The sequence below is a fragment of the Petaurus breviceps genome, unplaced genomic scaffold (genome assembly GCF_028583685.1).
Source record: "Petaurus breviceps papuanus isolate PSGF00001 unplaced genomic scaffold, PetGlider_PUasm1.0 551, whole genome shotgun sequence".
NCBI lineage: Eukaryota > Metazoa > Chordata > Mammalia > Diprotodontia > Petauridae > Petaurus > Petaurus breviceps.
In genome coordinates, this window is record NW_027186372.1 from 42,091,083 (window position 1) to 42,116,083 (window position 25,001).

The 25,001-nt window shown below is 40.2% G+C and overlaps 1 protein-coding gene across 1 annotated transcript in view; it reads right to left on the reverse strand.

The window, feature by feature from the left end:
- ARHGAP26 (Rho GTPase activating protein 26) overlaps nt 1–25,001 on the reverse strand; it is a 517,847-nt gene that overhangs the window by 247,178 nt on the left and 245,668 nt on the right. Inside the window, exon 10 of the mRNA XM_069102296.1 lies at nt 7,437–7,473. Coding sequence (XP_068958397.1) covers nt 7,437–7,473 — 37 coding nt within the window. The remainder of the gene's footprint in view (nt 1–7,436; nt 7,474–25,001) is intronic.

Here is a 25,001-nt window from a genome sequence, read left to right on the forward strand (position 1 = left end):
TTTTCTTTCCTTCTCTTCTTTGTCAATTTCACAGGGCAGTCTAGTTTCCCAATAATCCTTTGGGAGGTACTTTAGACCTTGAAAAACAACTTCTTTCTTCCAAAGATCTCAAAGAATTGGGATCTTTTAAAAAATTTATTTATAATAGGACATACTAACACACCTTGATCCTTGACCAGTGGTACTTCTGTGAATCTATGTTCAAACTATCACAAAATATAAGAGAATTTTGACAATCCTCCCCATCTGAACCAGCCTACCCTCTTCCCCTATAAAGGAAATGGCCCTCAGAAGATGCCACTGAAGAGTCTGCCCTAAATTACAACCTTAGAAAGGAGGAGTGTGCATTACAGAAACGCTCCATAAAGCTGCTTTTGTTTTGTTACCCAATCCTTGTGGGAGTGCTGCAGGCCAAGTTAAGGTTCTGAACCTGCTCACCAGAGAGTAAACACAGAAACGTGACTGGCAGCCAGGGAAAGGAGGGAAGAAAGGATTGCATTTTCTCCCAGCTCAGGGCAAAGGCTTTTAGATTGGTAGCATCAGTTCATAAAGATTTAGAGCTGGATGCAACCTTGGTGGTCTTCTATTTTACCCCTTTCATTTGACAGATGAGGAAATTGAGACCAAGAAAGGTTAACTGACTTAACCAAGATCATATGAGTAGTTCACTAAAGCAGGTCTTCTGATTGTAAACCACTGTTTTTCACACTAATTAAGAGTTCATTAAGGAAGTATGAAGAACAGTACTACTTGACTTACTTAGGTAAGGTATTAGAAGAAAATATCTGGACTTAAAAGTATGTAGCATGACCATAACATGGTTTTGGCAACAGCAACTCCTAGGGAAAGGCAGGATGGAGAAGGGACTTGAAATCTTGCTGCATGATGACTGGAGGAAATTCAGCTCAGAGGAAAAAAGAGGTGAATGATAACTGTGTCCAAGTACCTGAATAGGTGTCATACTGAAAGGGGATTAGCCTTCTTGTGCTTAACATCAGAAAGTGGAATACAGACCAATGTTTAAAAGTGGCAGAAAGACAAGACAGAGCTCTGTTCCATAGAAGAATACCCTTCTTTACAATAAAAGCCTCCCCAAAGTGCTTGTTTTCAAAAGTGGTGGGTTCATCCTTATTGAAAGTCTTTAATTAATGACTGCATGACTAAATATTTGAATGTCACAGAGAGAATTTTTGGCTCTGTGGAAAGGTAAATCAAGTCAATAAGTATTTATTAAGTGTTTGCTATGTGCCAGGAACTTTGCTAAATACTAGAAATACAAATATAAGCAAAAAGAAAGCCAGTTCCTGCTCTCAAATTTATGTTTTAATGGGGGAAGACAACATAAAACAAAGGTTAGGGGTGGGGAATGTACCCACATGGGTAACCATGCGGTCTAGAGTCAGAGTTGGAACCTGAAGAGGAAGGAAGAACCTCACCAACTGGAGAAGGGGACTTCAGAGGCAAGTGGATCTTCCAATCAATCAATCAGTCTGGCAGTCAAAAACAGCCCATATCCTCAAAGAACTCACTCAGTCTTATCGGGGACAACATTTAGGCAACTATATACAAACAAAACATATACAGGATAAATTTGAAATAATCAATAAAGGGAAGGCAATAGGATTGAGGGAGACAGAAAACGGCTTCCTGTAGGTGGGACTTGAAGAAGGCCAGGGAATCCAGGAGACAGAGATGAGAAGTGAGAGCATTCCAGACATGAGGGACAGCCTGGAGAAATGGAGTGTCTCTCTGAGCAAAAAGGAGGCCACTGTCACTGACTGTACAGTAGGCAGTAGGGAGTGAATTGTAAAAAGACTATAAAGGTAGGACAGTATAAAAGGCTTTAAAATCTAAACAGAAGCTTTTATACTTGTTTCTGGAGAGGGTAGTGAGCCACTGGAGTTGACTGAGCTGAGAAGGGAAATGTTTAGATCTGCACTTTAGGAAGTGACAGCTGAGTGAAGGATGGCCTGAAGTCAGGAGAGACATGAGAGAGGAGACCAACCAGAAGGCTACTGTCATGATCCAGGGCCAGGCATAAGGTTATAAGGGCCTGCACCAGGGTAGTGGTAGAGGAGGAATACCTGAGATATTATTAAGATAAAAAGTGGGTCTAGGAAGAGATGGCAACTTGACATGATTGGCAGATCATTTCTGACTGCTGAGTGGAGTATGGAATCCAGAGACACTTGTGGCTGGGAGAACCGCAAACGTCCAGGCATGAGATGACGAGGGCCTGCAAAAGGCTGGTGGCAGTGTCAGAGGAGAGAGGGAGACATTTGCTAGAGATGTTATAACGGTCTTGGTAACAGATTGGACATGAGGGGAGAGGGACAAGAAAATGAGGATTTGAAGATTACATTCAAGTTGTGAAGCTTGGTGACACGCACCTTTGAAAGTGAAAGGGAAGATGGGAAGAAGGAAGGTTTGGGTGAAGAGATTATGAGTTCAGTTTTGGACATGCTGAGTTTGAACATGTATAGAAGGCAGTTGAGGCATGGTATGGAAGTCCAGAGAGTCAGAATAGTATTAGCCTATCTTCTAACTCTGAAATTTCTGGGAGTCTGTATGATCTCTGTGAGCAGTACATGGCCTGGGGCACTGACAAAGAAGATGACATTGCCAATTCTAGTTTTTTCATGGTCTACATGAGGGCAAATCCCTTCTCATTTCTCAGTTTCTCCATCCTCACTGTAGTGTTACTAAGGTATATACTGACAAAGCCCAGTGAACTTCTCAGAATTCTTCAAATACAACAAATTCTTATGCTGGAATTTTATCTAAAATGAAAATTGGCGCAGAGAAAAGAGGTATTAAAAATGGAAGAGATGGGTGAAGTTACATTTTCAGCTGCTAAGTGAGAAGAGTCTTGCTATATTTTCATCCCTGCCTAGAGAATGATTATCATTCTTGGACCCATATTCAAACTAATTAAACTTTTACATTCCCCCCGCATGTCAATATACGTAGAGATGGCCTAAAGCATCTTGATCAATAGCATCATTTCTTCTACTTGCCTACTGTAACTTTATTGTCCATATCATAAGTTGATAGTAAACTAATATGGGCAAAGGTGGCGGGTTCTTCTTGTATCCCCCATTTGTGTGTGGTCCGTTTCTGGTTAGGCCTCTGATTTCACTGGTATCAGGAAACTCCCACAGAAGTAAATGCCTCTACCAATGAAGGTTGGCATGTATTCTCCAACTTAACCCTTTATTTTAGAGTTGCATAGGACACTCAAACTAGGTCACAGAGCCACGATGAGGAAGAAGCATGATCTGAACCCAGCTCTTCCTGTCTTCTGTCTGCTATGACATGCTTTCCTGTCTGTACCCTTCACATGGTGCAGTGACATACAGTCTCTAAAGTATTTTAATAGAAGCTTATAGACATAAGACCTACAAAAGGAAAGATAATTATACCTTTTATCTCTGAAAAGGTTCAAGTAGGGGATAAATGGAGGAAGAGTAAAGAAGGAAAGCAATATTGCAAAGAATTTTGATAGACCTGGTTGAGCTTGGCCCCAGAGTGAGTAAGGAGGTAGGCCTGGGGCAACCTGGGCATGTTTTTTGGACTGAAATATGCTTAATATACAGAATTCTAGCCAACACTTATATTGAAGAACGTGAAGCTATGAGGTTGGGACTAAGGGATATATATCCCCACCAAGGGATGGTCCACAGGAGAGCGAACTGTTGTGACACTCTTTTCTGTAAACAGACTAAACTTTAATAGGTAAGAAGGCTGTGACATTTATTTATGTTGATTAAACCCAAGACTTAGAAGGAACTCTACCTCAGGCTATGAGAATCTGTCCTTTCCTAATTCTTCTAAATTAATCCTCTCCTCTCTGAAAACTTTTATAGCTTTATGACTGTTCCTCACATGGTCTTACAGGAAAACAGCAGGCTGGTAGCCTGACCCTTCACTCCTTTCCATTTGCTTCAAGCCACTATTTTAAAAACAAACAAACCAATAACAACAAAACAAAGAAACAAAAAGCCTAATCCTCACACTGGTATATATCTGGGAAAACTTGGAAAGGCCAACTTAAAGGTATACTGCAACAAGATAACAAAATAAGACGGTGTAAATGCAGGGATTCTGAACCAAAGTCAAACCTTGGGCTTCTCAGAAACAAAAACACCAAAAATCAATGGCAGCTGCCAAATGGCTAGGAGACTACAAGGCAAAGTCCTTTTTTTCTTTGAAATGCAGAAATAAAGGGGAAAATCATACCTTTTTTCCTCTCTCCTGCAAAAAGTTATTCCAGTCTCCCTATCCTCTGAAGTTATCTCTAATTTACTATGTGTGTATGTGTGTGTGTGTGTGTGTGTGTGCAGGTGTCCCAGTCAGTCAATAAATATTTACTGAGTGCGTACTATGTACCAAACGCTGTGTTAGGTACTGGGGATACAAATGATGGCAAAGTGCAGGCCCTGACCTCCCGGGGCTTCCAACCCCTGACAGTTAAGACTGTGGTTCTTTTTCTTTTTATCACTACCAGTTAGCAACATACCTGGCACATAGTAGGTGGTGAACTAATGTTTGTTGATTTCACTTGACTTAGTAGAGATTGGAAGAGGAATTAGAATAGGATCATGGAGAATAAGGAGGAAGGAGGAAGGAAGGAAGGAGACAGACCACCAGGAAAGAGCTTTGCTTTCCAGACACTCCTCCTGGGATGAACTGGTCCTCTTGGAAACAGATTTCTTGGTGAAACGATGACAGCTGTGACAAAAGGAATAGACGGCTATTTTGTGTTTTTTGGATTTGGACGGGGTGGGGGAGATGCTCTCCTTAGACTGTGGATATAATTATATGGCGACACTACCTTATCGGCAGTTGGCATCAACACTCAATAGACTCCATTTATGACACCATTTCACTCTCTACCTCCCCTCAAGATACTTTATGCCTGGGGAGATAACTCCCAATGAAGAGCAGTAAATTTAGGCTAAAATGTGGGGATCTACATCTAGGCACTTTTTCTCGAAAGACTGAGAGTGACTCAGTGGTTAGAACACTGGGTCTGGAGTCAGGACCTTAGTTCAAATCCAGCCTCAAACATTTGCTAGCTATGTCACCCTGGGCAAGTCATTAACCTCTGTCTGCCTTGATGTACTAGAGAAGGAAAGGGCAAACCATGCCAGTATACTTGCTAAGCAAACCCTATGGACAGTATAGTCTAGGAGGTCATGAAGAGTCAGACATGACTATACCACTGAACACCAACAACAAAAACACAGGGATCCTGCAATAAAACATGTGGACTCAGATCGCTGCTATTTCCTTTCTTGGAATTTCAGAAGTGGAAAAAGCAAACAAGAATCTCAGAAGAGGCAGTAAATGTCACAGACATCTCACCTCTGAGAGTTCTGATTATAGTAGATCGAGTGGGTGGAAATGGGAGAGAAAACTACCCATGAGAAAGAAGATGAAAGATTCTTTGGCTTAGCCAGAATGCATGTAGACCACATTCTAAAGCAAAGTTGTTTAAGAATAAAAAGTCTAAATTTCTGGAAATAATTTCCATTTATGTGATTGTTGGAAGTGGATGGGACATTTTAAAAACACTCCTCCCTTATCTCTCCCATCCCTTGAGCCAACAAAGGATTTATAACGAAGCAAGAGATGATAAACGGTCTAAATGAGGAATAGTAATAATAACTCAAACTTATATAGCACTTTGAGGTATACATATTCCTTTCCCCAGAGTAATCCTCTGGGCCAGGTAGGACATGGATTACTGTTGCCATTTTATAGAGCAGAAAACTGAAACAAACGATTCACCCATATTCCCACGAGTCAGTGGCAGGGCTCAGATACTTGAGGAGAATGCACATAATATCAGAAAATGAGATGCCCATGGGGATGGGCCTGACAGGGATTCTACCTCTATAGGACTGTTGTGAGGTTCAAATGAGATAATACATGTAAAGTGCTTTGCAAATCTTAAAGCACCATATGATTGGTAGCTATTATTATAATGCACTTTCTCCAGATTTAGGAGAGGCGGCAGAAGATCACAGGCACAGATTTTCTGGTTAATGACATCTATTCATAGCTACTCCAATTTTTCTCCAATGTCTTATTTATTATAGAATCAGTGCATCCCAGTCTGTATGAATGATTTACCTTATCTACTCAAATATTTTACCTTCCTCCCCCCACCTCCATACAATTCCTGCATATTTCTATTCCATCTCCAACCCCACCAGTACTGAGGGGGAAATAAGGTCCCTCCCCACTCATAGCTTAACCACACCCCCAGAAGGTTGTCACTGGCAGTTATCAGCAATGATCCTGAACCTTGAAAGGAAGAAAATCTGCACAGGAAAATTTTTTAGCAGATTATATAACCAAATCTGGAGGCATTTACCCAATTTTTAGGATTATAATTCATATACCTGACCTGCATCCTAAAAAGATTTGAGGAAGCATGTTCACTGATCAGTATTATCCACACAATTATTTACTCATCCTGACATTCTGTGAGGGTAAAAATACAGGGAGCTCTGTACCACAAAGGGCTATCAAAAAGAGAATCTAAAACTTTTCCACTAATTATCAATAGGAAAGAGCATTACTCTGCTAGCTTTCCAGACAGAGGCTGAATTCATGGAAATGGATATGTTTGAAGCTTTTGGTGGGGAGGGGATTCTCAGGTTTGCTTGAATTTTGGAGAGTGGGTGGGAAGGTTTGGCTTTAGTTTCTTTTCTTTCATGAGGAAAGAGGAAGGACGTTTCTTTGAAGTCTTGCTACCTAAAAGGAATTTTTATGTAAATGAAAACAAAATTTTAAAGCCTTATCTCTGTGAGATCTGGGATTGCTTCAGAGTTGGGAGTCTGGACACCTCACCCATACCAGTACCAGTTTCAGTATGGTTGTACTGAACCTGTTATCTTTAAGTGGATTTTCATGTCCTTTGAAATTTTGTTTAGCCAGGGGATAGAAGAAGCAGAAGGAGATTATGGACTAGTCTGAAGGAACTTTAAAGATTCATATCAATATATTATAGCATAACTCTCTATCTCTGTACTTCCTTCTCCCTACTTTAAAAAAAAGGAGGGGGGGGGAGAATCATTATGCAACTAAGCAGGTTATTATTTCTTCTCCTGATCTTATGAGCAAGGCCATGCAGAAAGCTGTGAGTTTGGACTTCAGACATGGCCTAGGTCTCCTGGGAGCTAAGGATTAATGGATTAAGAGATGTTAAGTGGTGAGTGGACCCTTTCAGTATGTTTCCTACTGCTTCTCTGATAATGCTAGCAGGAAAAGATGAGAGAAAAACATGCAATACTCTAAAAATGCATCAGAGCAAAATCTAGCATGCTCACTGCCCCTCCTGGTGTCCATATGGGGAGTAGCAATCACTGCAGCAATAGCCACCCCAATCCCAAGCCACAAAAAACTTCCACACATGCCATACTTACTTCCTTCACTCTGAATGTCTTTGTTTGAGTTGTAGACCTAGAAAAGAGAAGTGAAATCTTAACTATTTGGATTTGATAAACAACTAGCTTGTATTCATTGGACAAAGACATAATATCAACAACCCCTTACACTCCATCCCCCCCTCCTCAGCTTCATTACTTTGCAGGCAATTCTCTACCATACTTAGTATGAATTCAGTGTAGATAATGTACATGCCAATTTTTCATGAGTATGTCCCTGGAATACTATAGGAAACCTTTAAAAGCTGGGCTTTACAGTACTCAGTCCAAACCATGGAGGGATGCATAATGGAAGAGAAAGGTCTACAGGTTAGAAGTTAGGAATCCTTACTCCACCAGGAAGACTGTCTGTATAGCTTTAGGTCCTGATTCTACCAGTAATTCACTAAATGGCCTTATTTACATGGTCTTCAAGACAGATTTCAAGCTAAGCATCTAAATAAATAAAATTTATTATAGACATCAGAACAAGGATTCTCAAATAGAATGGATCCCTGCTAGCCACAGAAAACCACAAAATAACATTTTCTGTGTTGTACTGTATTTCTATTTTTCTATTAAACATTTCCCAATTCCATTTTAAACCAGCTTCGACAGTACTAGGAGTTTTGTTGGAAGCCTGCGGGCCTCTGTAACAGAAAGGAAGGAAACTGCCCATCTCTCTTACGTTCTGCAACTCAAAATTATTTTTTCAAGGGACCCAAGAAAGTTGGCCATGAGCATGGTGTAGTAAAGAAAGCAAAAAATCAGCAGAGAACCATGTTCTGGTCCCAATCCCGTCATTTATCAGCCCTATGATCCTGACTGTTTTCTCATCTAAAAACTAGAGATAACGGCTAGACGGTCCAAAACTCATATGGTAAATAGGTGGGTGGAGATGGGGGAAGGGAAATTGCAAACATTGAAAATGTACAAGTTTCTGGCAAACCATAAAGTTCCATAGAAATATATATGTACATGCATATATATATTATGTGCAATGTATACATATACATAGAAATTATACAGATAAACATATACTTATACCTATATTCTTTATCTTTACCTAAGTTTCTATTATAGGTTCCTGGGATAAAAGGTTGGCCTGCAGGAAAGTCAACTGCTTAAGATTTCTGGGAATTTCCATTGCTATCCTATTGAGTCAGAAAGGGAAATGCTCATTTCTATCAGTAATGCAGGGAATGAAATTGATGGTGGCATATTTCCCATCTAATGGCTATGAAAATGGAAACTATGGTTATCAAGTCTCACTAATCTTCAAAAATTTACTGGGGAAGAGAACAGTTTTTAGATTTTTTTCCCCCTGCCTTCTCCAGGCAATGTATCTGTTAAACTGGGCTTTTTTCACTCAGTAAGAAAACTTCATTCCTGAGCTCGTAAGTGCTGTTGCTGTCTAGCTGTACAAGGTATTTTTAAAAAATGCAGGATTTAGAGTATGGTTTAATTAGGAAATGAACTACTCTCTCTCTCTGAGACTTTTTGTGCCTTGACCTCCATCTTGGAATATACCAGCATTCCAGATGCAAAAGAAGTATGGTCAGTGAGCTGAAAACTCTTAGAGAGACATGTGCTTGGATCTTCAATGGTTAGGCCATTAATCTATGTCCAGTTTAGGTAAATGAGCCAAAGAAAATTAGTTTTGAAATGAAGCTAACAAAGCGTGCAAGCCAGGACTGCGAAGTGAATGGCTAAGCTGAGATAATGGAGAAGCAGGAAAAGAGACTGTTAAACAGGTTGCCAAGAGTTCCTAAGGGGAGAGTCTCCCTCTGGACATTCTCCCCTCTGTTACTACCACCCCAAACAGTGACAAATCTAAAGACTCAACAAACGAGGATTGCTGGCAAAGGCTCATAAATGTTTTCTGTCCCAATCAGAACAAGACCTGTTCACTCACTCTCAAGAGAAGAAAATTAGTAATTTGCTCTGGAAAATAAGGTCTAACAGGTCTCTGAATTTCTCCTACGAGGTTAAATAGAGAATCTGAGAATATATGATCTGAGAATAATATCATCTGAGATGATATGCTAAAAAGTTTTGAATTATGAATTTTGATGCTATGATTTACAAAATAGTATACTACAATATACTGTGTGTTTGCAAGCATATTATCGAACATTATCTTATTTTATGCTCACTATTATTATTCTCATTCTACAGATGAGGAAAATGGAGCTGGGAGAAGGTAAATGACTTGAACAGTGTCATAAAGCTGGTAAGCATGTTAGGCAGGATTTGAACTAAGGTCATCCTGATTCCAACACTCTTATCTATTATTGCACCTAACTGCCCCAACAAGAGTACAAATGGCAATTTCTGTTTCAGGAGGAACAATGATTCCTGATCATAATTTTCTTATCATTAACACAAAAACCAATTCACTCTAAAAACAAAACAAGCCCCACTTATCCAGAATTTGCTATGTTCAAGTTACTGAGTTAAGTACTAGGAATACAAAGAAACAAAATAAAAATGAAGACAGCTTTTGACTTTCTATTTGAGAAATATCATAATATAAACAGATTTTTTTAAGTTTATGCAAATTGATAGAGTAATTCAATGAGACAAAAAAGACTAACTATGGGGGGAGAGTAGGGGATTCAGAAAGGGACTTATGAAGGAGGTTGTTCCTAATCTATCCTTTGAAGGAAGCTGAGAATTCTGAGGAGAGGACCTGAGGAAGGACTGCACTCCAACACATAGATTTATGGGTCTTAGGTGAAGATGCTTTAATGTTTTCATCTTGCTAGGAAAATGCCTGACTCACCACATTTCAACTCAGGGGTGCTCAGGCACACTTTGGTACTCTTTTCAGGATGCCCTGAACAAGTATCTTTGCAACTGTGTGACTTGACCCAGGGTGTAGTTAATGTGCCTGGCAAACAAGCTTTAGAATCCAGTCTATACTAAACATTTTTTAACTTGCTTCTCTGAATAAAGTCATTTCCTTTTTACTATACCTAGTACATGTTTAGATACTAGATATTAATATCAGCATAATATAACTTGTTCCAGAGCATGAGCTTCCAAAGGGCAGATCTTATTTGAGGCTTAGGGTCTGCCACATCTGTAGTTTACATGTACTCATATTTGTATATGGTATACATGCTGTCTCCCTTGATAGAATGTAAGCTTCTTCAGGGTGGGCCTTTGTATCATCAGTGCCTGGCAATAGAAGGTGCTCAATAAATGCTTGCTGATTGACTGACTGATGGAGGAAGATGATGATGATTATGATGATGAAAGCAGAAATGAGATAGTGGGTAAATGAGGAAAACGAGCCATTTAACATAAACAATTTGTCAAAAGTCATAGCAAATGAGATCAGGAAGAGGATCCAATCTCCAAGCTGAGGCTTGTAAACAACAATGCAAGCTAGCATTGAACAGAGCGAAATCATGACATATTCCTCAGGAACAATCAGAATATAGAGCTGATGCTAAAGATAAACATAAAGGGGCCGGAAGGTTGTGTCTTTGATACAAATCCTAGAGTACTGCAATTTTCTGAGCTCTCACCCAGAAGCTGCAATAGGCGTATAATTGGAAAAATCAAACAAGAGAGTGGAGACTTTTCATATGCTTCTGCTGCATCAACTCTGGATTTTGCAATAAATTCTGTTCATAGCCTCGCCAATCCAATTTACATGTCCCTAGAGAAGGAAGAGAGTCTACATATTATTCTAGCTTCTGAATTTAGTTCTACCAATAACCTTTATTACCATTACAAAGAACTTACCAAGAAAACACACAGAAAATCTATTAGGAATTTTTTAATATGTAAGTTAAAGGTAAAAATAAGGCAATGATGCAACTTTGTGTTTACAGGGCACCAGTGGACCAAAAATTTGGGCCCCGTTTGTGACCTGTTTTAGCTTAGAGAAGCTAATAAGTCATGGGACAGAGGAAAACAGGTGGGAGCTGAGGGCCACTCTTTTATAAAATGGTTTCTTGCCATTCTCAACATGTAGGGAGTGGAGATTAGGCCAAATGCCAATTTATGTCTCAAGAAGAAGGATGATGGTCCTCCAGTCAAGAGACACCCTATACTTAAGTGGAATGTCAGAGCCTGGGAGCTGGGTACCTGGACCTCTAATCACAAAGGCATTTCTGACCACAGATGGTTTGAGTCATGGAGCCTTCCTATTAGTAGTACTTGCAACTGGCCAAAAAGAGGAAATGAGATGGTTAGAGCAGTATTTGGCATATAACTACTTACTACATGATGATTCAATGAATGAATGAACAAGTGTATCAATTGATCATGTCTGTCAATTACCACCACTGATAACTGCCTCTTTTCATATCTGTCCCGGCTCTACTTATCAACTTTGTGATTCTGTCCTAATGTTTAATAATAACAAAAGAATAAAAATTAGAGTAAGTGCTGCTATTTTAATAACAGAATATTTTATCTTTAATTTTATTGTCATTATTATTACAATAGCTAATGTAGTATATAGATACTCTCTCCTATAATCAGGATGACCTTGGTTCAAGTTCTAGTACTGGCAGTCTCAGGGGTGCGGCCATGCCTATGGCTCTTCTTGTTACTGTTGTTCATCCTTCATTCTCCAAAGGGATCAATGATATCAGGAGAGTGTCTTGCAAGTGAATTGGATTTAAGTGAGGCATAGCCACTCCTACGGCTTTAGGACTTTAACCAACAGCAAATGGTCCTCTCTGAAACAAACTACCTGTGCGACCCTAGGAAATCACTTACACTCTCAGGGCCCCAGGAAACTCTCTAAGTTTGTAAGTAGCGGAGAAGGTGTTAATGGACACAGGTAGAGAAACCTATCAACAGTCTAAAATGAAAACAACAACAATCAAAGCAGCCTGGTGGCACAGTGCCTGCGTCTGGAGTCAGGAAGCCCTGACTGCACATTCAGCCTCAGACACTTTCTAGCTGTGCGACCCAGGCCAAGTCCCTTAACCTCAGTTTGCCTCAGTTTCCTCAATTGTAAAATGTGGATCAAAGCAACACCTACCTCTCAGGGTCATTGTGAAGATTAAGTGAGATAATAACCATAAGAGCTTAGTACAATGGCTGGCATGTAGTAAGTGCTATATAAATGTTTATTCCCTTTCCCTAATAATAATAAATTTTGAAATACTCTCAATCAGAGGGCATCTTGCTGATTAACATAAAAACTGCACTGGCAAGAGAGAAAGAAGTCACTTCATAGCAAAAGTCCAATTAAAATTAAAACAGAAATTTTACATGTTCTAGGTAATACTGTATTCCCCAAGATTCTAAGGGTATTAGGTCAAGTAGAAAAAAAAATACATCATTTCATTCATTTTCACCCAATTGTATCTCACCGTCTTAAAGCACCTAGGTTGGACATCTACCCATCTTGAGCTTGGAACACAAATAAAGTCTACTACCTTAGCAAAGAGTACAGAATATAAAGAACTCTGAAGGACACAAAACTTTAAAAGAAGCTGATCCCATCTTATTCTGTTTATTTTAGGGTTACAGAATCATCAAAGTCAGTTGTTTGCTTCATTCTTTTCACTGCATTTTTTGTTCTACACACAGTGGGAGCTGTTAAGTGCTGCAGAATGACTAAGTCTGGTTAGAATGCAGCCATCTGTATATAAAGCAGATTATTTATGATATGCTTAGCAATAGATCTTAGTTGAGTAGCTAGCAGGTAGTCAACCACAGAGAAAAGCCACTTAAGATATGAACTGGTAAAGATGTTCTATGTCAAAAGTGCTACTGGAAAACAGAAAGATTTTTATCAGTCTTTATGTGAACAGTTAATAGAATCAGAGATTATACGAAACTAGAAGGTTATATTAACATGAATTTTATTTTTTTAAAACTCTATTTCCCCTATGTAGAAGGCTCTCAACTCTAGGTGCTGAGGGGGAGACACATCACCCCTGTCCTCAAGCAGCTTACAATTTTGTAGGGATGATGAAATACAAATACAGAAGCCCATACAGGTTGATTAAGAGGAGAATCCTAGGGGGCAGTTAGGTGGCACAGTGAATACAGCACCAGCTCTGGAGTCAGGAGGACCTGAGTTCAAATCTGGCCTCAGACACTTAACACAAAAACTAGCCATGTGACCTTGGGCAAGTCACTTAACCCCTAATGCCCTCCAAAAAGGGGAAAAAAAAAAAGAGGAGAATCCTGAGACTTCTCAGAGGAAGCAGTATTTGAGCTGAGCCTAAAAAGGTGGGAGCGGATGTGAGAATATCACTAAGTACAGAGTGGCAGGGGGTAAAAGGGTAGGGACAAAACAAAAGACATTAAAAATTTGAAGTATACACAAGACACAGATACATGCCAGGGAACATGTGAGCTGCAGGGACATCCTACAGCATTTGGCTTCTCCTGGTGGCTGGCTATTTAATAAATGCTTGCCTGGTAGGGAAGGCATGTTGGGTATGAGAGGTCCTTAGCCCCTATTCTTTCAAACCTTAGGGTGACTCCAGGGATCTCAAAAGCAGCCCAGGACTGCCCAGACCAGTTATGAGGGTCCTTCTATGGATAATGTGTAAAGGGCTGGAGAAAGCAACCTATTTCTGAGGCTGCACTGGAGGTTCTAATCCTGGTGTACACAAATTGAACCACAGAAATCCTGAGGGAATTCAGGTAGGATGGGAGAGCCTAGAAATAACTGAATTGCCATGGATCTTAAGGTAGACATAAAATGAAGATCTAAAATGGTTACAGTCCCCGTCCCCCCTTCTTATCCCTAGGTTAGCTCTGCTCCACAAAACTGGGGAAGTACTATTGCGGTTTAGAGACCCAGTGTCAGTAATGATGCATGGTATTTTTCCTGGATTACAGTAAAAATTCCTAGAGATCCCAGTTTTCTCTTGGCAAATGACACTGCACAAAGTGCCCACCCCCATTACACTAAATTTCACGAGGACTTTGTACATCCCTTTCCCCGACACAATGTTTTACACATAGTAGGCACTATTAACTGATTAAATAATAACAGAACAATGAAAAAGAAAATGAGTCAAAGAATGAAAGAGGAGAGCATATATTTACATATCAAGAGTACTGGGCTCTCATTCTACATCATCACTACAGTGTTCAAGTCTTTTCATCAACAAATGTATTTGCCCTGTGAGCATTAAAGGCTATACTACAACAAAACTAGCTAATACTAGCAAATGATGAAAAGACACAGTCTTTGTCCCCACAAATTTTACAAAATAACAGAAATATGCAAGTATAAATGCAGCAATTACAAGAGCTTAGTATGAGGCCACCGGTGCCAGGCCTTGGGGATAATAGTCTATATTCAATTAAAATATGCTTTAATTTTACTGTGGCTAGACAGACTCTATGTGCAAATCTACATTTGGAGTTTAAATAACCATAGAATCTTTAACGTTTTTTCTATTTTTATTTCCAAGCACTTATTTTTTCTCCCCAGTAGGGGAGGGAGGAAAGCAAACCCTTATAACAATAACCATAGTCGAGCAAGACAAACCTCCATATCATTCCTGTCCCAAAACGTCTGTCTCATCCCTTCTCTGTTGGGAGGTAGGTGGCATTCTTCATCACTGACCATTTGGAATTATGGCTAATTACCGTGTTGTTCAGAGACCTTAAGACTTTCAAATCTGTTCAAAAAGTCATGGAAACTCAAACTATTTGAGAGAGGAAAGGGGGCTTAAAGACCGTCTAGTCCCAACTCACTCATTTTACAGATAAAGAAACTAAGGACTTGACTAAAGCCACGGAAATAAAAATGGGCAACACTGGAACCCAAATTTAGGTCTCCTAACATGTTGCCTACCCATGCAGGCTTACCTACCCAATGGTGGCAACTGGTCAATGGTTGGTGTTAATGGTGGCAAGGGTGTCCAGCCACGTCTCTTCTTCTCAGAGGATGTTCCCCTCAAAAATGTTTAAAGGAGCCGGGCTGATAGTCTGGAGGTCATTGCTATTCCTAGGGTTCCTGGTTTAAGAGTCCTGGACTGTCTCTTTTTGGGTCCTTGGGGAATTAATAATGGTTACCTAATAGTGACTCTAGCTACTTCCTACCTTAACTTCCTTAAGGTATCTTGCTCTTCTCAGGCAGTAAGATAGCACAGTGGATAGAGTGCTGGGCCTGGAGTCAGAAAGACTCATCTTCCTGAGTTCAAATATGACCTCAGATACTTACTAGCTGTGTGACCCTGTGCAAGTCACTTAACTTTGCCTCAGTTTCCTCATCTGTAAAAGGAGCTGGAGGAAGGAAATGACAAACTATTCCAGTATCTCTGCCAAGAAAACCCCAAATGGGGCCATAAATGGTTGGATGTGACTGAAATAACTTAACAACTTTGCTCTTCTGGTAAGCTAGCCAACATGCCCAGTAATAATTATTGATCATTAATGGTTTTACAAATTCTTCAATATTTGTGGCATTTACATAGAGCTTTTAAGGTTTTAAAAGCACTTTACATATGGTATTTGGTTATCTTTTCGTGAAATAGAAGTAGATAGAGATCAGCCATAAATATTTTTGTTCAAGTAGTGAGGGGCCAGATGGACTTTTTGAGGTGCATTCTATTATGCTGAGATTGTTCTAGTTAATTAGGGAGTGGTTGGGGTGAAATCAGGGAATGTTTTCTGCAGGGGGTGGCTCTTGAGATTAAATTTAAAGAAAGGGAAGGATGTGGTATGTTGTCAGGCAAAGAACAGTAGTTCCTCATTATACAAACATTTGGGGAGAGAAAAGGAAAGATGTGTAAGGAAGGGCGTTCTTGATGATTAAGGAAAAATAAGCAGCTTTTTTTTTTCAACCTCTGCTCTCTAGGCATGAATACCTATCTTGCCATATACAGAGTTTAGTCTGGTCCTAAGAGAGAGGTTAAAAGAAGGCCTTTTGTTATAGTATACCAGAAAGAATGATGGCAAATGAAGTTCTCTAAAATTACCTAATGATCAGATTCACTATTATTGCTCAGGACATGTCATTAAATAGGATGGTGACACAAACGAAATCATCATACAAAGAGAAAACCAAGATTGTCGCTGCTCCCAAGGAGCTCACATTCTAACACAGATGACACATAGCAAAGCAAAACTAAAATGCAACTGCTGAGTTTGAAAAAATTTAAAAACCCTCCTCGGTCTCAGTTTGCTTATTTATAAAATGACAGACATGGGGCGGCTAGGTGGCACAATGAGTAGAGCACTGGTCCTGGAGTCAGGAGGACCTGAGTTGAAATCCAGCCTCAGACACTTAACACAAAAAAAACTAGTCGTGTGACCTTCGGCAAGTCACTTAATCCCTATTTCCCTACCTTCCCCCCTCCAAAAAGCAAAAGAAATAAGATAAAGAAAAATAAAATGAAAGAGTTGGACTAGAGGGACTCTGAGGTCCCATCCAGTCCTGCATCTCTGACACCATTACCATCTCTCCGACTGACAGCAAGAACTCAATGGGCACAAAAATGTAGAGAGTGAAGTGAGGGTGGAGGGAGGGAAAGACAAAAGTGGGGAGAGAGAACAGTAAATTCTACAAAACTCTACAAAAGTGGAGTCTCCTTCCTTGACTCCAATCCTGGCAAGTCCTATTCCTACTCAATTCAACATATTTATTAAGTATCTACCAAGTGCCAGTCACTGTATAAGTACCTGAATATAGAACAAGCAGTTGCTGCCATGCACAAGCTTACATTTTACTGAGTTGGGGAGGCTTATGGGGGAGGAGAAGGGAGGTATGATACACGGTAGGGGGCCAAAGAAGGCCCAGACTAGATTACAGATTAAATGCTGCAGAAATATCTGAAAAGGGAGAAAGCACAATTAGGTGGATAAGTGATGGCCTGGGCTAAGTGTTAGAGGAAGATAATGACTGTGAAAGGGAGATGAGGAGGAAGGCCATTACCTTCAATCAACCCTCCCTTGGACTTCAGATCACAAAGATCTCTGTCTTCTCGGACCCCGTATTTCACTTTGGCACCCATCCTACACAAGTCAGCTGTAATTTTTCTGATATGCTCTCATTTTGACATATCTATGGTTAAATCTCATTTCTCGAGCAAGACTGTAAGTCTAATGAGGGCAGAAATCTCATACCCCTTTTGTATCCTTCATGTCATATAGCACTATGTAAGATACACAGTAGGTAGGCAGGTGTTGGATAAACACTTAGAGTGAAGAAGACCTGCCTGAGTTCGAATCCTATATCAGGAGTTTTGATTACACATGGGCAAGTCACTAAGATTCCCCAAAGCCTCATTTTCCTCATCTGTAAAATGACGTTAACAGTACCTACCTCAAAAGGATATTTATCAAGTGAGATAAAGTATTTTGCAAACCTTAAAGTACTACCTAATGTTAGTTATGATTATTATTGCTGTTATTTAATTACTTTAAATATAATTAATATAAATTGGCAAAGAGATAAGGTCAGAGCTGATGCCACCTTTCACCTTTCATCCTATCCCTGCCAACCACAGTGGATAAGCGTGATCTTACTGGACAAGTTGTCCATATACTAATACATCCAAAATTTGAATAAGTTTCTATCATTTACTATAGTAATTCGTCTGCAAAATAAAAGGACTGAGCTTAATGATCTCTTAAGATCTCCCCTCTAGCTCTGTCCTGTGATCCTGAGAATAGGGGCTACAAACATCATTCTGCTATGTCTTCCCTGCTAGAAATCTCAAACCAGGGTGTTGTGAATCAATAAGGGAAAAGGTACAACAGTTAGACTGTGATGTGAGTGGATGATTTAGTTGGAAAAAAAAAATTTTTTTAACCTAGTGAATTAGGCATGAACACAATAATACCTTTCACTCACAAATACATACTGCTGAGGATTTTCCCCCCTTATTCCTTTTGATTTGTGGGCTGTAAAAACACTGTTGCTATAGTTATGATTACAGGAAGCTTTGTTGTTTGACCCTAAGAAAAACTCAAACTCAAGTCAGAATAACTCTGACTAAATAGGCCACAGTCAATTGTCAAGGGGGCAGGACCTATCAAATTCTTTCAGGCATTAGCAGGAACCAGTATATTTTGGGTAACAAGCAAGCAACAAGAAAAGGAAACTGTGCAACATTAGGCAATTTCCTTGCATTACTTATTCAGAAATCCTCAAAACCCCTATGAGTAGTTTCCCTAGCTTTTAACTCAAGATTAGATTCATGGCCAAGAAAAACAGAAACTGAATAGCCCTCCCCCCCCCCCCCCCCATGCACTATACAGTACTATACAGTACTGTTACAGCTCTTGGAGGGACACTCACTCACCCACACTGCACAAATTGAATACCAGTTAAGAAGGCTTCGGTGAATTGCATGTAGGATGTGGTAAGTTAATAGTGCTATGTGTCTTCTAGATAGCTTTAGTATTTCCTGACTCCATGCTGATGTCATGTTAATCTGTGGGTTTAAACCCACTGGCCGCTCGGCATTTCATTTCCAAAAGGGAGGAGAAGAAAGGGAGAGCCACCCACCCTCAACCCCCACCCCAGTCCCAGAAATCTGAAACAGAAGATGTCTTTATTCACTCATCTCACTTTTTTACTTTGGAAACTGTTACACATTTCAGTTCAGGAGGAAGAAAAACCTTGTTTCTTTGCACTCTGGAAAGCTGCAAATCAGAAATTCCTGAGTACAGTATGCATGTTTCCAAAAGGAAGAATCTGTAAGACTGCAGGGCTGAATGAGGGGCCCTGCCCAGCAGAAGCCAGAAAATGACTCACTCATTCTGTACTACTCTTTACAATTCTTCTTCTTCCTCCCCGCCCCTTCTCACCACAGGTTTATAGGCAACTTGTATTTATATTGTCTTTATTATTATAATTTGAGGTTGACCCACAAGTCAAACTCAAAGCTCTTCTATTACCTCATTAATCCTCATAATACCCCTTTCAGGAGACAAATTTATCCAGGGTGGCCAAAGACAGGACTTGATTTTTGTCTGACTGCCAATTCAATTCAGTAAACATTTATTAATCACCTACTACGTGCCAAACACTGTGATAAGCAGGCAGGCAGCTTGTCACACAGTTGCTGACTTAAATCAAGAAGACCAAAGGTTCAAAAAGCACAGTATACCGGTTCTATGACCCTGAACACATTATTAACCTTTTAGTGTCTCAGTCAACTCTTAAGACTGTAAATTGGGGCGGCTATGTGGTGCAGTGAATAAAGCACCCACCTTGGAGGCAGGAGGACCTGAGTTCAAATCCAGCCTCAGACACAACACTTATAGCCATGTGACCTTGGGCAAGTAAGTCACTTAACTGCCCTTCCTTCCCCCCTCCAAAAAGGAAAAAAAAAGACTAAACTTCACAGAAATTATAGATCTACATCAGTTAATCAACCAACTGATAAATATTGATTAAGCACCTACTATGTGGTAGGCACTGTGATAAGCTCATATTATGATAAGGAGATATAAAAAGAAGCAAAGGCAGCCTCTTCCCTCAAGGAGCTAACAGTCTAAAGGAGGACTTAATGTGAAAACAAGTGTATACAAAGCAAGCTCTATGCAGGATTAAGGGAAGGTAATTTCAAGACAAGGCCCTGGAATTAAGAGCAGTTGGGAAAGGCTTCCTGTAGGAAGGTGGGATTTTAGCTGAGACTTGAAGGAAGTCAGGGGGATCAATCAGAGAAAATGCCCAGAGCCAGGAGATGGAGTGTCTGGTAGGAATTTCCTTCCCTGAAGTTTCCTATATTGATAAAAGTACAGGTCTGAGCCAAATATTATGTATGCCTACACAGATGCGTGTATACACATTACCCCCACCACCACCACCACCACCACACACACACAGTACTGTACTAGGCAATAGGGTTAGAAAGACAAAATGAAATAGCCTCTATCGTCAAAGAGCTAATGCCCTACTGTCTGTCATTTGGCCGGGAGTCTAGAATGCAGCACCTTCATGGCTGGATATAGGGTAGGGTACAGGTGAGGAACAAAGAGATTCCTTGGATTTATGGCTAAAATTGGTATTTCTAATCTCTAACATGAATAATGATGAACTAAAATCTATGAAGAATCTTCACCTGAACTCAACAAAATCTGAGCTGCAAAAGATTCTCAAATTCTGTTTTTCTATCTAGTTGTTATTCTAAGGTATTAGGGAGAAGGGAAGTATGAGAGAATACCAGAGGTTCTCCACTGCTGTAAAACTTAAGAAGCCTTTTAGTGACTATGAACATAAAAATACTCTGTCCTGCCCCATATATCATCATGAGCCAACTGGAGTACCAAAGAAAGAAGGAGTGGGTTTTAATGGAGTTCTTGTTGGCCTCACAGGAGAAGGAACACTCAATCCCAAGAAGCTGATTGAATATCCCTAACATAATGGTCAAAAACATAACTGGGGTGGGGTGACTGGAGCTCTGGACCAGGAGGCTAAATTCAGAAGGTGATGACAGCACTCACACTCCCTTAGCAGCATGGAAACAACCAAGCTTAGCATCTAGTTAGTAAGAATAATTAGTTAAAATAAGAAGTTGCCAGATGGCAGGCTGAGATGAGCTCCTCCCCAACTCTGCCCTGTTCTCTGCGACAGTTTGTGGTATTTGCCCCAGAAGCAAAATTTCCTAGGTTTATTGCTCTAACAATGTCTGGAGTTGGAGGTGAAGTTTGGTCCATGATCATAGTGTTTTGTCCAAGCTTGCCCTACATGCTGGATGGCACCCAATCTGCTTGTAAATGGAGGCACTAAAGCAAAATTCAACATGTCCCCTTCTTATCACCTCGGCCTTAATCTAGTCTTCAAATGAGGATACTGTAAGGCACAGACACTTTGTATAGTCAGGGGCAGAACCAGTAGCCAAACATAAAGGGTCCCAATTCTTGCAACTATAAATTGTTCAAAGCATTGCCCTCCCTACCCCCTCAAAAAAAGACTATCCTAGAAGGCAGCTTGTTCTGAGTCTTAAACCCAGTGTCTAGAGACCACAGTGGCCTGTGGATAGATTCAAGAGTATGCAAAGCTTGATGGATAAGAGAAATTACATCTTTATTTTCACTAACCTCAAACTAAAATTTAGCATTTTCATTAATTCAGAAGTTTTTTTAAAGAAAATTATGCTGAGAGGGGGTTTATAGGCTGGACCAGGCTGCCAAAGGGGTTCATGCAACAAAAAGGGTCAGAAACTTCTAATCCAGGGGTAGGGAACCTGCACCTTGTGTCATTTCTTGGCTACTCAACTCACAGGGATGATATTTAAAAACACATACTCTCTCATTCTCTCTCTCCCCCCACCCAACTCCCTCTCCCTCTATAACAATTTACAGAGCATACTGTGCTCCTTGGCTAAATATAAAAACAAGTTAGAGTCACTCTGAAGAGCAGCTAGACACCTGCAGGATACAATCTAAGGAATGCCTGAAAAGATTCTCTATCATGAAAAAGTAATTAGTCATGCAACTGGGAACAAGACACTCTCCCTCTTCCCTCAGCACCATGTAACACAGAAAAGTTAAATGACCTGCCCAGGTTCATAAAGCTCTCATATATTGGAGGAAGCACCCTAAGCCCAGTTCTTTTTGACTCTAATGCCAGCTTACCAAATCACAGTGCCATAATACAAATTCAAAACAATATTCAAGTTTCAATCCAACTCTGAAATTCTAAGGTCAATGATAAATCACATGAGACAGAAAAATAGATAAAGCCTTTATTAAGCACTTACTGTGTGCCAGACACTCTGCTAGGTGCTAGGTATACATACGTAAGAAAGCAAGACAGAAAGGGAGCTGGAAAGTAGGGAGGGTAAGTGGAAAAGGTTTGGAAATAGTGGCTAGGAAGGGACAGAGACTTAGTTCTGAGCAAAATGAGTTAAAAGGTTCACCTTATCTAAACTTTGTATTATCCCAGCATAATATTCTATAGAAAGCACACCTAAATAAATGTGTATCAGATTAATTAATTGAGTAATTATAAAACCATATATCATAGCTGTTGAAATCTTTGCTATAAAGAACTTAAAAACCTTAGGTATGTTGAGCCAAGATGGCTGAGTAAAAGTAGGAACTTGTCTGAGCTCCTGCTAAAACCACCTTCAATACTTGTAAAATATGACTCTAAACAAATTTTAGAGCTACAAAACCCACAAAGTGACAGAGAGAAACAAATCTCCCACTGAAGGCAGCCTGGTAGGCTGACAGGAAGGGCCTATCGCACTGGACTGGGAGCCAAGCTCAGTCCCACATGAGCTGTACAGGCCAGGCTCAGGGCAGCCCTGACCAGCGGCAGAGACCAGACAGAGTAGACTTCAGGAGAGTGAATCACTAGCAAGTGTGGCAGTTTTCAGACTTCTCAACCAATAAATGCCAAAGAGAAAGTAAAAGGTCAGTGGGGAACTCTGTTGGAATCAGGTGATGGAAGAACGCAGTCTGGCCCATGCCCCTGAGGCGAAAGGTGGCTACGGCAGGGCAGCTGCAGCTGCTGCCACGTGGTTGCCTCCTGGGCTCCTAGCCTACAGATCATAGGGGGACCAAGCAACCATTCAGAGAGCAACTGCTCTTGCTTTGACCTGCTTGGATCTGGGTGGCAGTCTTAGGTAGTGGCCCTGGGATGAGAAACGCCAGAATGAGAGAACTTGGGGTATCTGTAAGAGAGGGCACCCTCCTCATATCTCTGACAACATATGGGAAAACCTCAGCAATTTGGGACATAGCTCTTTCCACTCTAGAAGCAGAGTTCTACTGTGACAAAGAGCTCAAAAGTCAAGTAATTGGCTGGCAAGATGAGCAAGCACAGGGAGCACAATCAGACCACAGAATCCTCTTTTTGGGGACAAAAAGGATCAAAGCATGGAACCAGAAAAACACAATGAAGTCTAAACTCCTGCATCAAAAGCTTCCAAGAAAAATATGAACAGGGGGTGGCTAGGTGTCACAGTGAATAGAGGACTGGCCCTGGAGTCAGAAGGACCTGAGTTCAAATCCGACCTCAGACACTTAACACAAAAACCAGCTGTGTGACCCTGGGCGAGTCACTTAACCCCAACTGCCCTCCAAAAAAAAAAACAACACAATTTAACTGGTTACAGGCCATGGAGGAGCTCAGGAAGAATTTTAAAAATCAAGTAAGAAAAATGGAGGAAAAATTGGGAAGAGAAATGAGAATGATGCAAGAAAATTATGAAAAGTGAGTCAACAGCCTGCTAAAGGAGACACAAAAAAATAATGAAGAAAATAACACCTTAAAAAACAGACTAACTCAAATGGAAAAGAGGCCCAAAAAGCCAATGAGGAAAACGCGTTAAAAGTCAAATTGGCCAGATGGAAAAGGAATTTCAAAAGCTCACTGAAGAAAATAATTCCTTCAAAATTAGACTGGAGCAAATGGAACCTAATGACTTTATGAGAAATTAAGATATTATAAAACAGATCCAAACAAAAGAAAAAATAGAAGGCAATGTGAAATATCTCATTGGAAAAACCACTGACCTGAAAAATAGATCCAGGAGAGATCATTTAAAAATTATTGGACTGTCTGAAAGCCATGATCAAAAAAAGAACCTAGAAATCATCCTTCAACAAATTGTCAAGGAAAACAGTGCTGATATTCTAGAACCAGAGGGCAAAATAGAAATTGAAAGAATTCACCAATTGCCTCTTGAAAAAGATCCCCGGGGGCGGCCAGGTAGCACAGCAACTACGAGCACCGGCCCCAGTGTCGAGATGACCTGGGGATCGAATCTGGACTCAGACACTTAGCACCCACCCAGAAACACCTGGCCATGCAACCTTGAGCAAGTTACTTAACCCCAACTGCTTAGGGGTGGCCAGGTGGCTTAGCGAGTAAGAGTACCGGCCCTGGTGTCGGGATGACCTGGGGATCCAATCCCGGGCTCAGACACTCAGCACCACACCCAGAAATAACTGGCCGTGTAACCTTGAGCAAGTTACTTAACCCCAATTGCTAGGAAAAAAAAAAAAAGATCCCCAAAAGAAAACTCCTAAGAATATCATAGCCAAATTCCAGAGTTCCCAGATCAAGAAGAAAAATATTACAAGCAGACAGGAAGAAACAATTGAGTATTGTGGAAACACAATCAGGAGAACACAAGATTTAGCAACTTCTACACTAAGGGATTGAAGGGCCTGAAATATGATATTCCAGAAGTCAAAGGAGCTAGGATTAAAAGCAAAATCACCTACCCAGCAAAATTGAGTATAATGTTTCAGGGGAAAATATGGTTTTTCAATGAAAAAGAGAACTTTCAAGCATTCTTGATGAAAAAACCAGAGCTGAACAGAAAATCTGATTTTCAAATACAAGAAGCAAGAGAAGCATGAGAAGGCAAACAGGAAAAAAAAAATCGTAAGGAACTTATTCAAGTTGAACTATTTACATTCCTGCATGGAAAAATTATCATTGTAACTCATGAGACTTTTCTCAGTATGAGGATAGTTGAAGGGAATATATTTGTGTGCATATATACATACATATAAAGGTACAGGAGGGTGTATGTGTGTACATGTATACATAGACAGAGGGCATAATATCAGTTGAATATGAAGGGATGATATCTAAAAAATAAAATTAAGAGGTGAGAGAGGAATATAATGAGAAAAGGAGAAAGGGAGAGA